The 10,450-nt window shown below is 39.0% G+C and overlaps 2 protein-coding genes across 12 annotated transcripts in view; one reads left to right on the top strand and one right to left on the bottom strand.

Annotated features, from left to right (window-relative positions):
• The window catches only part of zeb2b (zinc finger E-box binding homeobox 2b), an 85,792-nt gene extending 80,437 nt beyond the window's left edge, over positions 1 to 5,355 (bottom strand). For 4 of the 5 annotated variants that reach the window (XM_038297511.1, XM_038297509.1, XM_038297510.1 and 1 more), the window contains exons 1-2: positions 4,488 to 4,872; positions 3,281 to 3,482 (exon numbers count right to left, since the gene is read on the bottom strand). In XM_038297511.1, the coding sequence (XP_038153439.1) occupies positions 3,281 to 3,353 (73 nt within the window). In that variant the 5' untranslated portion in view covers positions 3,354 to 3,482; positions 4,488 to 4,872. Of the gene's footprint in view, positions 1 to 3,280; positions 3,483 to 4,487; positions 4,873 to 5,205 lie in introns of those variants that run through there. The other variant, XM_038297508.1, reaches the window with a different exon arrangement.
• Positions 386 to 7,873, top strand: LOC119791434. 7 transcript variants are annotated; one of them, XM_038297512.1, is made up of 5 exons: positions 386 to 662; positions 1,410 to 1,524; positions 4,791 to 4,864; positions 6,307 to 6,346; positions 6,860 to 7,873. In XM_038297512.1, exons 2-5 carry the CDS (start codon positions 1,414 to 1,416, stop codon positions 7,247 to 7,249), a joined length of 615 nt encoding a protein of 204 aa, XP_038153440.1. In that variant the 5' UTR covers positions 386 to 662; positions 1,410 to 1,413; the 3' UTR covers positions 7,250 to 7,873. The 7 variants fall into 7 exon arrangements, 2 of the variants coding, with proteins under 2 accessions (XP_038153440.1, XP_038153441.1); XM_038297513.1 differs by lacking the exon at positions 1,410 to 1,524; XR_005281861.1 differs by lacking the exons at positions 1,410 to 1,524; positions 6,307 to 6,346; positions 6,860 to 7,873 and adding an exon at positions 6,425 to 6,664.
• Positions 7,874 to 10,450: the final 2,577 nt, after the last annotated feature.

A 10,450-nucleotide genomic window follows, 5' to 3' on the forward strand; every position in this document is an offset into this window, starting at 1 on the left:
GTACCAATAATCCCTGTTCTTAACCAGAAGTAAGAAGGAGGGGGAAAAAAGGAAAAGTTGTGGTTGAGAACCCGTATCACATGATGCCTGGGAATGTCTCAATACTCTTTTATTCAGATGTTCTGCAGACAAGACGAGGAAAAGGGCAAAATTAAGACACCTGCTCCTTATCTGCTCAATCCAGGATTTTCTTTTGATTCCCCTTTTTTTTTTTTTTTGGAGCGTCCATGAATAGTGTGGGCATGCCATCTCGTAACACTATCTGTCTATCAGGAGGGGCCGGGGGTCCCTGCTGCAGTAAGGAGGCTATAAAAGGCTTGTAACCAGGGGACAGGCAACAAACAACCACAAACACCCTGGTTATTCCTCTCCTGCACCCACCCACCACTCTCTGCCTCCATTTTTCTCTTCCTCTTCTTCTTCTCTCGTCCCCCCCCTCCTCCTCTTTTCATCTTGGGCCCTTTTTCTGATGCTGAATGCAAATGTGTAGCCCTGCTGCTGGCGGCGAGAGGGGCTGAATTGTGATTAAGGAGAAGAAGAAGAAGAAGGAGTAGAAGGAGAAGAAGAAGAGGAGGCTTTTTCTTTTTTTTTCTCCATTGTTCTCCCCCCGGGGGGATGTTTACCAGGAGAGACACGGCGGATCAGATATGAAAGGCATTCAGGTCAGCATTGATGTGAGCGAAAGTGAAATCGTACCTAAGGCATTCCAAAGAGAGCCGCGGTGTCAGGGGGTCCGGGGGGCCGGCGGTGCCTCCTGCGAGTGTGTGTTCTGAGGGCCGGCAGGCACAGAAATATCTCCACACAAGCAGGAGGAAGAGCCAACAATCAGAGTGCACTGATGATAATAAAAAAAATGTGCTGAGAATTGAGTGATTCTTGAGAGAAAGGAGGAATTAATGGAAGTTTCACTCATTAGTTTCTGTCATTCGGAGGAACAAGCAATGCCCCTTTTAGCTTTTATCTCCCTTATCAAAGCCAGTCCTGTGTGTCAAAAGTCTACTGCATCCATTCCACATTTCAGTCCTGCAGGAAAAGCATGCATATAGTGACACAGAACAGCGAAAGGAAAAGGATACAGCAAAATTAACTGCTTTAAAAAGCCCTATTATCAAAATAGTATTTCAGATTGTACGGGATGCTATTATAGCATCTAAGTCATCCAGGTGAATCCAGCTGACATCATGGTAGCAAAGCCCAATTAAGGAAGTGAGCAGTGGTGTAATCTGTTTGGACCATCTCATTTAGGGGATTTAATTATCAGGAAATAAAGTCAGGAACTGTCCTATTTGCTCTATTTTCCAGGCTCATCAGGAGCCCCAAAAGAAAAAAGGCCTCGCTTGAGTCCGACTTTTCCAGCACAAGTTTTTCTATCTGGTTTTTAAAGTAAGTAATCCCAGACTTCCTTCCAGAGGAATGCCCGCTCCTCCTCAGCTTCCTGCTGCTTGCGAGGAGCGTGGGGCGCAGCCCCGTGTGGGAATGGCAGCCCTGAATGCCGGCCTGGACAACCCCCCGCCACTATTGACGGTATAAACATGTAAATGAAACACATTACCGCTGACAATCAATTGTCCGCGAGCGCCCTGCGAAAAAGCAGCCCTCCTCCACCTCCTCCCATTTTTTCCCCCTCTTTTTTCTCCCCCCTACATCAGCATTGCTCGGTCATGGTGGCAGGAATAAAGAAAAATAAATAGGAAAAGCTGGTATGATAGGGGAAAAAAGCGGCTCACCTAAACACACACCTTTAAAAAGAGGATTAGGATAATTCGGACGTGAATTTGTAACTAAAACATTCTGATTTGCGATTTCTTTGGACCCCAGCAGACTTCGGGTTATGTAATGCGTGTGCTCCCAACGCCACAAGATGGAAGAAATACAGCAAACCCATTCGATGCAGCAGATATTCCGTCTTTTCTCTTCTTTAAATGTTGTCGTCTGATGCTCGTGCTGCTTGAGCGAGATGAAAATAATCCCAGGTGTGTGTGTTTCCGCTGGCCGCTCACAGCTGGATGTGACAGGCAACACCTGGCGGGGGCCAAACTCTCAAACAACTTCACGCTGCTCGGCTCAAGTTTCGCACCAGGAAAAAAAGGGCGAAGAGGCTCTTCTTCTCCTTTTTCTGCAGCATGACATATTTTTTTTTTTGCGACTAGAGAAATGCCACGCATGGAGGTCTGGATAAATCATGAAGCGCTTAATTTCTGCAAACTGGAACAAATTCAGACAAATATTCTGGGAATTTTTTGCAAGTGGGGGGGGGATTAAATTTGGATGTTTTATTGGACTGAGAGGAATATTCTCTACATAAATTGGTATTAGGTCAAATTAGATGATTAGATTAGGGGATTTCTATCCGTCAGCTAAGACTTGGAGCTCGGCGTCCCTCCACAGACAGGCAGGAAGAGGGGACAGAGAAGGGGAAGAGAGAGTGTGTTTAAGAAAAGAGTGGCCAAGCTTCAGTAAGCCTCTACTTTCCCAAAACAGCAGAAAAAAAAGATTTTTTTAATTTAAAGAGAAGGTTGGATTAAAAAAATCCACAAATAATAACTAAAAAAGTTTTTTTTTTCTAAAAGCAAAAAAAAAAAACATGTGACCAAGTCCTTAAAAGTCTCTTATTATTCCTATTTTCCTTTTTTAAATCCAAATAAACAGATAAATTGATATTTATAAATAGAATAAATCTGCTGTGCTTCTACTGAGAGAGGAGCTAAAGGCTTGTCTGCTATTGATTGTGTGAAATCAATAAAGGAAACCTGATCTAGATGAATAAGCAGTGCGGGCAGAGATTGAATTAAATAAAATAATAATAGTAATAATAAAGTGTGGGGTGATTGGGAATATCAGCGTTTATCCTGGAAATTCCTCTGCAGAAAAAAAAAGCTGGAATGTTTTCAATAAAATTAGAATAAAAAAATAATAATGCAACGTTTGAGGGAATTATTTCAACTATAAAATCATTAAAAGATGCCAAGCGGGGGAAAAGTCAGTCAATTGCACTTTTTTTTTTTTTTTTATCTTTTTCCTCCGGATGGAGACGGAGGAGTGGAAGCCCACTAAGATGCTCCTCACAGCGGATCCAGACCAGCCTTCCCAGGCGGGACAACCATCTGACCCCCAGCAGCCTCGGATTACTCTCTCCCCTCATCAATGCGTAAAAAGGCTCCAGCAGCCGGCAGCGGGCTCTCGCGCGTCCACGGATCCGCCGCGGACGCCTCCAACCCCGGCCACAACATCCACACATCCCCACTCTCCCACAGACACGCGCTCCCCGTGGGTTCCTTACCGTTTTTCCGCCTCGGATTGGCTTGTTTTCGCCTCTTACACCTGGGGCCATCCGCCATGATCTCCTGCCTCATGGATAGGTGTGTGTGTGTGTGTGTGGGTGTGGGTGGGTGGGTGCGTGTGTGTGGAAAGTGGTGGAGGAGGTAGGGGGGGATCAGATGGCAGCTCGCATGGACTCGATCCCCTGATTTTCAGCTTGATATCTGCAGGGAAACAGAAACACTGCGCGTCACAGAGGAGAACTGCCATTATTTGGATAAAAATCACCAAAATAGACTCTTCATTTCTGTTTAACTTTACTTTAAGTCGTGCCAAGAATGATTCTTAAAAGAAAAAAATAAAGAAAACAAATTTTTCTCCATGCATATATATATTTTATTTTAAAAAAGTAATAGAAACCTGGTGGATTATATATTTTTACCCTAATTAACTCATATTTGTGAACCTCTGATAGGGTACAAATGTTTAAACAAGCAAAAACAAATTAATAGATAAATAAAAAAAGGCATTTTTAAGGTTTAAACCCTATTTTTTTGCCGTGCATGCCTTCAGCTGCGCACCGCGCTCACAACCAACGGGGAAAACAGCAGAAATGGGACCAAACTCTGAGAAAAAAAACGCTGCTTTGTTTAAAGCAAACAAAAAAACATTATCCGAACACATTAAAAGCTTAAAAAACTAATTTCAAACCTGATCTAAACTTTCTTTTAACGCTTTTTTTTTAGATTTCGCGTTGAGCGGCTGCAGAGATTTCTGCGCTTTTCCAATCAAAGCCAAAATAAAGGAATAAATTCTCAATTGGAGGGTTTATTTTTCTTCTTTCGCCTCGGATCGCTTGGATGTAATAAAATGTAAAAAAAATCAAAGATGATTTTGGTTCCATTGTGGCTGCGGATTGAAAGCGGGGGTCCGTGTCCGGAGAGGAGGCTGCCTTCCCCGGACAGTCAGACCCAAGCCGGGACGCCTCCACCTTTGTCCTCCTTCTTCTCCTCCTCTCTTTGCGGGGATGATTTAAAAAAAAGGTACAGAAAGGAGCGCACCTTTTCTCCCTCCCGTCCTTTCCTCTATCCTTACTTCCACCTGTGCAGGTAAGTCGAAGTTCCAAGTTTTACGCAGACGCGCGCAAAAAAAGTTTAAATCCATGAAAATCTCCTGGAAGAAAAAAAAAAGCTGAAATAATGATAAAAATAGGAATCAGAAATGCCTACCTGCTTGTTTCTTTTTTTTTTCATTAAACGATGGCGTAAAAGAAGCGTCTCTTGGATGGGGATGATGGCGAGCGGATCCTTTTCCTCCGGTGATAATAATAAAGCCTTAGAAATAAAAGCCTCAGAAATAGTTGGGAGGAGGGAGGGACCGCTATTCCTGCTAGGGCAGGTTTACAACTGATGTCTTACACCCACTCCAGGAAACAAACCTGGGTAGGGACTGACGTGTTACGCCTCTTCTAATGACATTTTTTTTCTCTCTCCTCTCCGTCCACCTCCTTTTCTCTGCCGTGCGGAACACAGAGGAGGAAGAAGGAGAAGCCCCCTGAAACGCGCCACCTATCTTCACGGGAGGGGATAATTGAGGAGAGTCAAACGTGAGCATCTTCTCGGTTGAAGTTGTTTTTTTTTCTCTTCTCTCTCTCCCAGCTTTCCTCTCCCTTCTCTCTGCTCTCCTCTTTTTTTATTGTCGGGCTTCCATGCGGCGCAAAAGCAAATATGCGGCAGTTTTCTCTTTATTCTGCGGCGCAGAATCAGAGGAGAAGCGACTGGAATCATGTAAGGGTCACTTTTTAATCTGTTTATTAACTTTACCTTTAATCTAAATATCCAAATTATGCATTTTAATTTAATTTAAGAAAAAAAAGCAATTTAAATACATAATTTTTCCACATATATTCAATAAAAATATGCATTTATCTAAAATAAGTTGGCGCACCTGATTTTTTCTGCGCTCTGCTCCAACGTGAGACGCACCTGCGCGCTGCAGCCAGGTGCAACCAGGTGTGCTTCCACACAATTAAACGCGTGCAAAAATTATTTTGCAACCTGCGCAAACATTTGTTTTTATTTATTTCTGCGCAGTTAATATGGAAGGATTTCAGGAAACGGTGCAAAACTCTGTGAAACGTGGAGGTCGACCGTCGCAGCCTGGTCTGACAGGAATAAAACGCACCCAGAAGAGCCGGAGCCCAGTGAGGAGGCTCCACCTTTGCTGCGTCCTGATTGGTTATGTAAATAAAGCATTATTGTGCGTCCTGTCCTCCTGCAGCTCGCCACTGTATGGCTAATTAAATCATCAATCAAACGGAGGACGAGCAGATCCACGGTTACAAGCCTGAAAAGTAAAAAAGAAACAAGCAGAGGTAAAGATAATGCGAGACTAAACTAATAAATCTGTAAATTATTAACTTTTTTTTTTCCTTTTATGTTATAAAACGGGAGGAAGAGGAGGTGTGGCACCAAACAGTGGAGTCAGGGGGGGGATTATTGCAATGATTTGTAACTATTTTTTAAAAATCAAGGAAAAAATCACGAGCTGTAATTAATTAAAATGTTTATTTTTGATATATTTTAATTATTTTCATATATTTAAACAGTTTAAAATAGGGACTGGGGTGAATTTGCTGACCCCTGCCCACCCCCAGGAGATTTCTGTGGAGTTATTAGAGGTAAAGAAAGGCTGTGACGTCACTAATGAAAACTGTTTTCATTTTTTTAATAATTGTTCAAATTAAAAACAAACTAAGATGATTCAAAATCTATTTAAATATGCTTTTTTTTTGTCTTTCAGTTGCATCACTTTTAAGGGGGGGGCATATATTTTATAGCAATGAACTTAAGCTGAATCGTCTATTTATTATATAATAATTAGGTACATTTCCTTGTTTTTTTGTCTTATACAGTTTAATTTGGGGAACATCTTAAACCCCCACCTTACAAATTTTCAGCCCCCCCCCCCCTGGAAATGCAGAAGCCTAATATTAAAGGATTAATTCACCTTTAAATATCCATTTTCTTTTTTCGCCTCCGACTAAAGAAGAAGACTCAGTAGGATCTGCCTCCTGAATGTTTTCTGGGTAAGTTTGGATTTTATTTCAAATGTTACCTTTAATTTTCTCATTAAGCTTTTTTTTATCTTCTCATCTGAAACAAAGACGGAGAGGAGGAGAGTCTGCACCGCTCGTGGATCCGATCCTGGCTGAATTATTGTCATGCGTAGTTTACTGCCAGTGTGCGAGCATGTAAACTAAGCAAACACACACACACAGGGTGAGCCTGCAGTGGCCTCGTCTATGGGGCCACATATTCACCGTGAAAACGGATTACAGCCGCTGTCTGACCTATAGGGGGACCTTGTGTTTAATGAATATATGGCTTTAAATAAGGAGAGGACTTTGTTGACTTTTGTTGCTGATGTTTCTCATAAAACAGGCAGATTTTCCTTTTTTTTCTGCAAAAAAATACATTTTTTGTCATTATTTCTAAATAAAAAATTAAACTCTTAAGTCTTTTTACATATTATTATACATATTTAGCATTTCTACTCATGTTTTGCTCCATGTCTTTGTGCCTGTTTTATTTTCCTGCAGCGTTGGGTCTTAGAGGCGGCGCTGCAGAGGAGCTGCAGCGATGTTTCGCTGTCTTTTCCGTGGAATTACAGCTTCTGTTTGGGAGCTCGGGTTACACCCTGGCTGCTGCGCTGTCAGCTGCTGCTCCATGAGGGAACGACTCGGCAGGAGAAATTCAGCACAGCCCCAAGAGTTAAATCATTACAGGGAGGTCAGAGGTCAGGGAGGGGGGGGATATTAGGACCTGCTTCAGACAATCTGGATTTGTCAAATTTAACACATTTCCAGCATCAGTTTACCGATAGAAGAGCCATGAGTTGCAGGAGGCAGAAAGATGCCGATGCATCCGACGCCTCGGGACCTGAGCACAGTTGTATGTACATGTTGTGCATTCAGCAGCTCGGCCGCTAGGCGTCCCTGATTATTGGCCTAATTTAGATCTGCGAGAGTCACGTGACGAAAGAGAGCATCCACGGATGAATCCCTGCATCCTCTCAGGAAACAGGCTGGCAGTTTCCCCCAAACCTGTTGCAAAGAAAGAAGGGAGATTTCTGCATAAAACTCGACTCATTATAAACAAAATAAAGCAAAATGCTGCAGAGATGTGAAATAAAATTTACAAATCTTCTGCATGGATTGATGCAGAGCAGCATCATCTTCAGATACGTGGAGCTTTTTCACAGAACTCCCTATTAGGATGTCAGGGAGCTGGAGCAGAGCTGATGTATTCAGCATCAAGCTGCCAAAACCATTTAAATACATCCCTGCCAAAGGTTTATCCTCCAACTAGTAGCACAAATAAATCGGATCCGTTTCCAAGCTAAACAATGATTCAGCTTCTCCTCCCTCAGAGTCCTGATGGGCGGAGCTTAAGGACAATTAGTTTGTTTTTGTTTGATTAAAACATCTGGGAAAAAAGGCCTTAAAGCTTCTACCTGCAGTAGCTGAGCACTGAGCCACACAGGGCGGATTGGTCAAAAAATAAGCAGCAGGAACATTAAAACATTTAGTAAGTGTTTCATAATTAGAGCAGCTAAAAAAAACTAATAAACTGCAGGTAATTTACAGGAAATTCCTTTAATTTTACAACATAATGCTGGAAACGTCGTTGTTATACTTTTAAATTATCATTGCAATCAAATCACAGAACTTTCTATATTTCTCTAGATTGAAAACAAAACTGAAGTCACTCTAAATACACCAATAACAGAACTATTTAAACTATTATATTAAAGCTGAATTAAATAATCAAAATACATTTTAATTCTTCAATTTAGAGAGATTCTGTCCAGGATGTTAATGTGTAGCAAAAAGGTAAACATATTAAAACTTTACAGTAAGTGGAATCAGATCTGATCTACTTAATTTTTATCTTCATCATAGAAAATAGATACATAGAATAAATATACAGAAGGAGGAAATCACTTTTTCTTTTACTCTTGATATGATTAAAACATTAATCCTGACATTACAGTGAAATTAACACATTCATTTACAGGATTTACCTGAATTTGGTTTTATTAACATCAGAACAGATTTCATTCATAATAACGTTACAGGAAACATCAACACTACTATCAACAGTTCTACAATGTGTTCAGAATTATTAGCAAATGAGTATTTCGACCACATCATCCTTTTCGTACATGTTGTAATATGAAACTTTGATTGAGAACACAATTGTGGCTCAATAATTAAAATAATCCTCAAAAATACAGCTTGCCTAATAATTCTGCACACAGTGTATAAGAAGTACAACATTGTACTTCAGAATCCCGTCCAAAAAATACTTGACTGATCAGGAAAATAACTCCCTTATGTAAGGTTACAGTGTAAGATTACAAGAAGTACTCTAAGTAAGTAATTTTTTCTTAAAGTAAGTGTATTTTTCCTCCAAATGAGGAGGAAAGTGAGACACTTTGCCAATGGAACAAGACAATTTACATTTAAAATAAGAAAAAAAACAATTGCATTGTCTTATTTCAAGTTCATATTATCTAATTATCTTATTTCAAATGTAACGATACTAATTTCACTGGCAAATAATCGTATTTACCTTCTCAAATTAAGGGTAAATACACTTAATTTAAGAATTTTTTTACTTATTTCTAGATCGTTTTTGCACTGTAGTCTCAGTAGAAATGAAAGGTAACACTAACATATAATAAAATATATATTTCAGCAAAGTATAAAGGTAAATGTATGAGGATAAAAGTACCCTTTTTTCCAAATACTCGCCTCATTATCACTCACACTGGAAAAAATCTAAATCTAGATGAGTCATTATTTCTTAAAATAAGAGCATTTGTTCTTGAATTAAGAAGCTAAAAGAGAATTTTGCCAATGGAACAAGACAATGTAGATTTAAAATAAGAAAACACAATTACATTGTCTTATTTCAAGTGCATATTATCTAATTATCTTATTTTAAGAGTAAAAATACTCAATCCATTGGCAAACTATCTCATTTACCTACTCAAATTAAGGGTAAATACACTTAATTTAAGAAATTTTAACTTATTTCTAGATCGTTTTTCCAGTGCAGGTTAAGTTCAGCAACAATAAAAGCTGAAAAAGCTTAAAAATAACCTGTTGACATTTAAATTCACCCTAAATGCACTGCAAAAACGACCTCAAAATGAGTAAAAATGTCTTAAATTAGGAGTATTTACCCTTAATTTGAGCAGGTAAATAAGATGATTTGAGTATTTTTACTCTTAAAATAAGATATATAGATATTATGCACTTAAAAAAAGAGAATGCAATTGTTTTTTTTCTTATTTTAAGTGTAAATTGTCTTGTTCCATTTGCAAAGTGTCTCACTTAAATACTTAATTCAAGAAAAATGCACTTGTTTTAAGAAAAAATGACTTATTTAGATGTAATTTTTTTGCAGTGTAATAACAAATAAACTAACAGTGAATTGTTTTATTACTTTACAATGAAGCAAGTAGTGAAGAATTGTGAAATCACTAAATTTAAAACTTATTCCTACAATCTTAGCTCGACTTTTACCATCTTTACATTTTGACCAACTTCTACAATAAGGGTTGGTTATATATTTTCAGGACCGTACATAAATATTTAACCTACATAACGTCTTTGTTTCTAAAAGGAAGCGTTGCTAGGCCCCTTATTTCTGTACATAAACAAAACTTTAGTTGATTTTTTTGGGTCTAATCTCTGATTTGAGGCCAAAATTAAACACTTATAACATGCGAACTAACAGCTTCTTTCACCCGCCTCTAAGAATATTAATTCTGCAAAAACAAAATGCGATAGAGGAAGTCGACGTATTTATCTTCTGCAGTCAAGCTGCATATTTTATATAACGTCTAATGGTTTTCTGCTTTTTATATATTCCAACATAAGCAGTTCTTATTGAAAGACAATTAAATAACAGGCTTGATATTTCACTTTTCTTTAGTTTAATGGTGAGTAAAACAAAAGTGGATTTCTCTGTTAAACCTGAAACTGATTCAGAAAATGTTCCTTTTTTTCTACTTATACATAACCTAAAGGCTGGAGTGTTCATTGTGAAGTTTTATCAAAACATTTTTCCATTTTAGGTTTTTAATAATGTTTGCAAACCATTTAAAACGCCCAATTATA

The sequence above is a fragment of the Cyprinodon tularosa genome, unplaced genomic scaffold (genome assembly GCF_016077235.1).
Source record: "Cyprinodon tularosa strain WSP-4 unplaced genomic scaffold, ASM1607723v1 ctg39, whole genome shotgun sequence".
Lineage (NCBI taxonomy): Eukaryota > Metazoa > Chordata > Actinopteri > Cyprinodontiformes > Cyprinodontidae > Cyprinodon > Cyprinodon tularosa.

What these genes read in the sequence shown, in the direction of transcription:
- LOC119791434 (XM_038297512.1), top strand. Translation starts at nt 1,414, where the DNA reads ATGCCCGCTCCTCCTCAGCTTCCTGCTGCTTGCGAGGAGCGTGGGGCG. An exon ending in ACCCCCCGCCACTATTGACG is followed by an intron (nt 1,525 to 4,790) that starts GTATAAACATGT and finishes TGCGGAACACAG; the next exon opens with AGGAGGAAGAAGGAGAAGCC. An exon ending in GCCTCCTGAATGTTTTCTGG is followed by an intron (nt 6,347 to 6,859) that starts GTAAGTTTGGAT and finishes ATTTTCCTGCAG; the next exon opens with CGTTGGGTCTTAGAGGCGGC.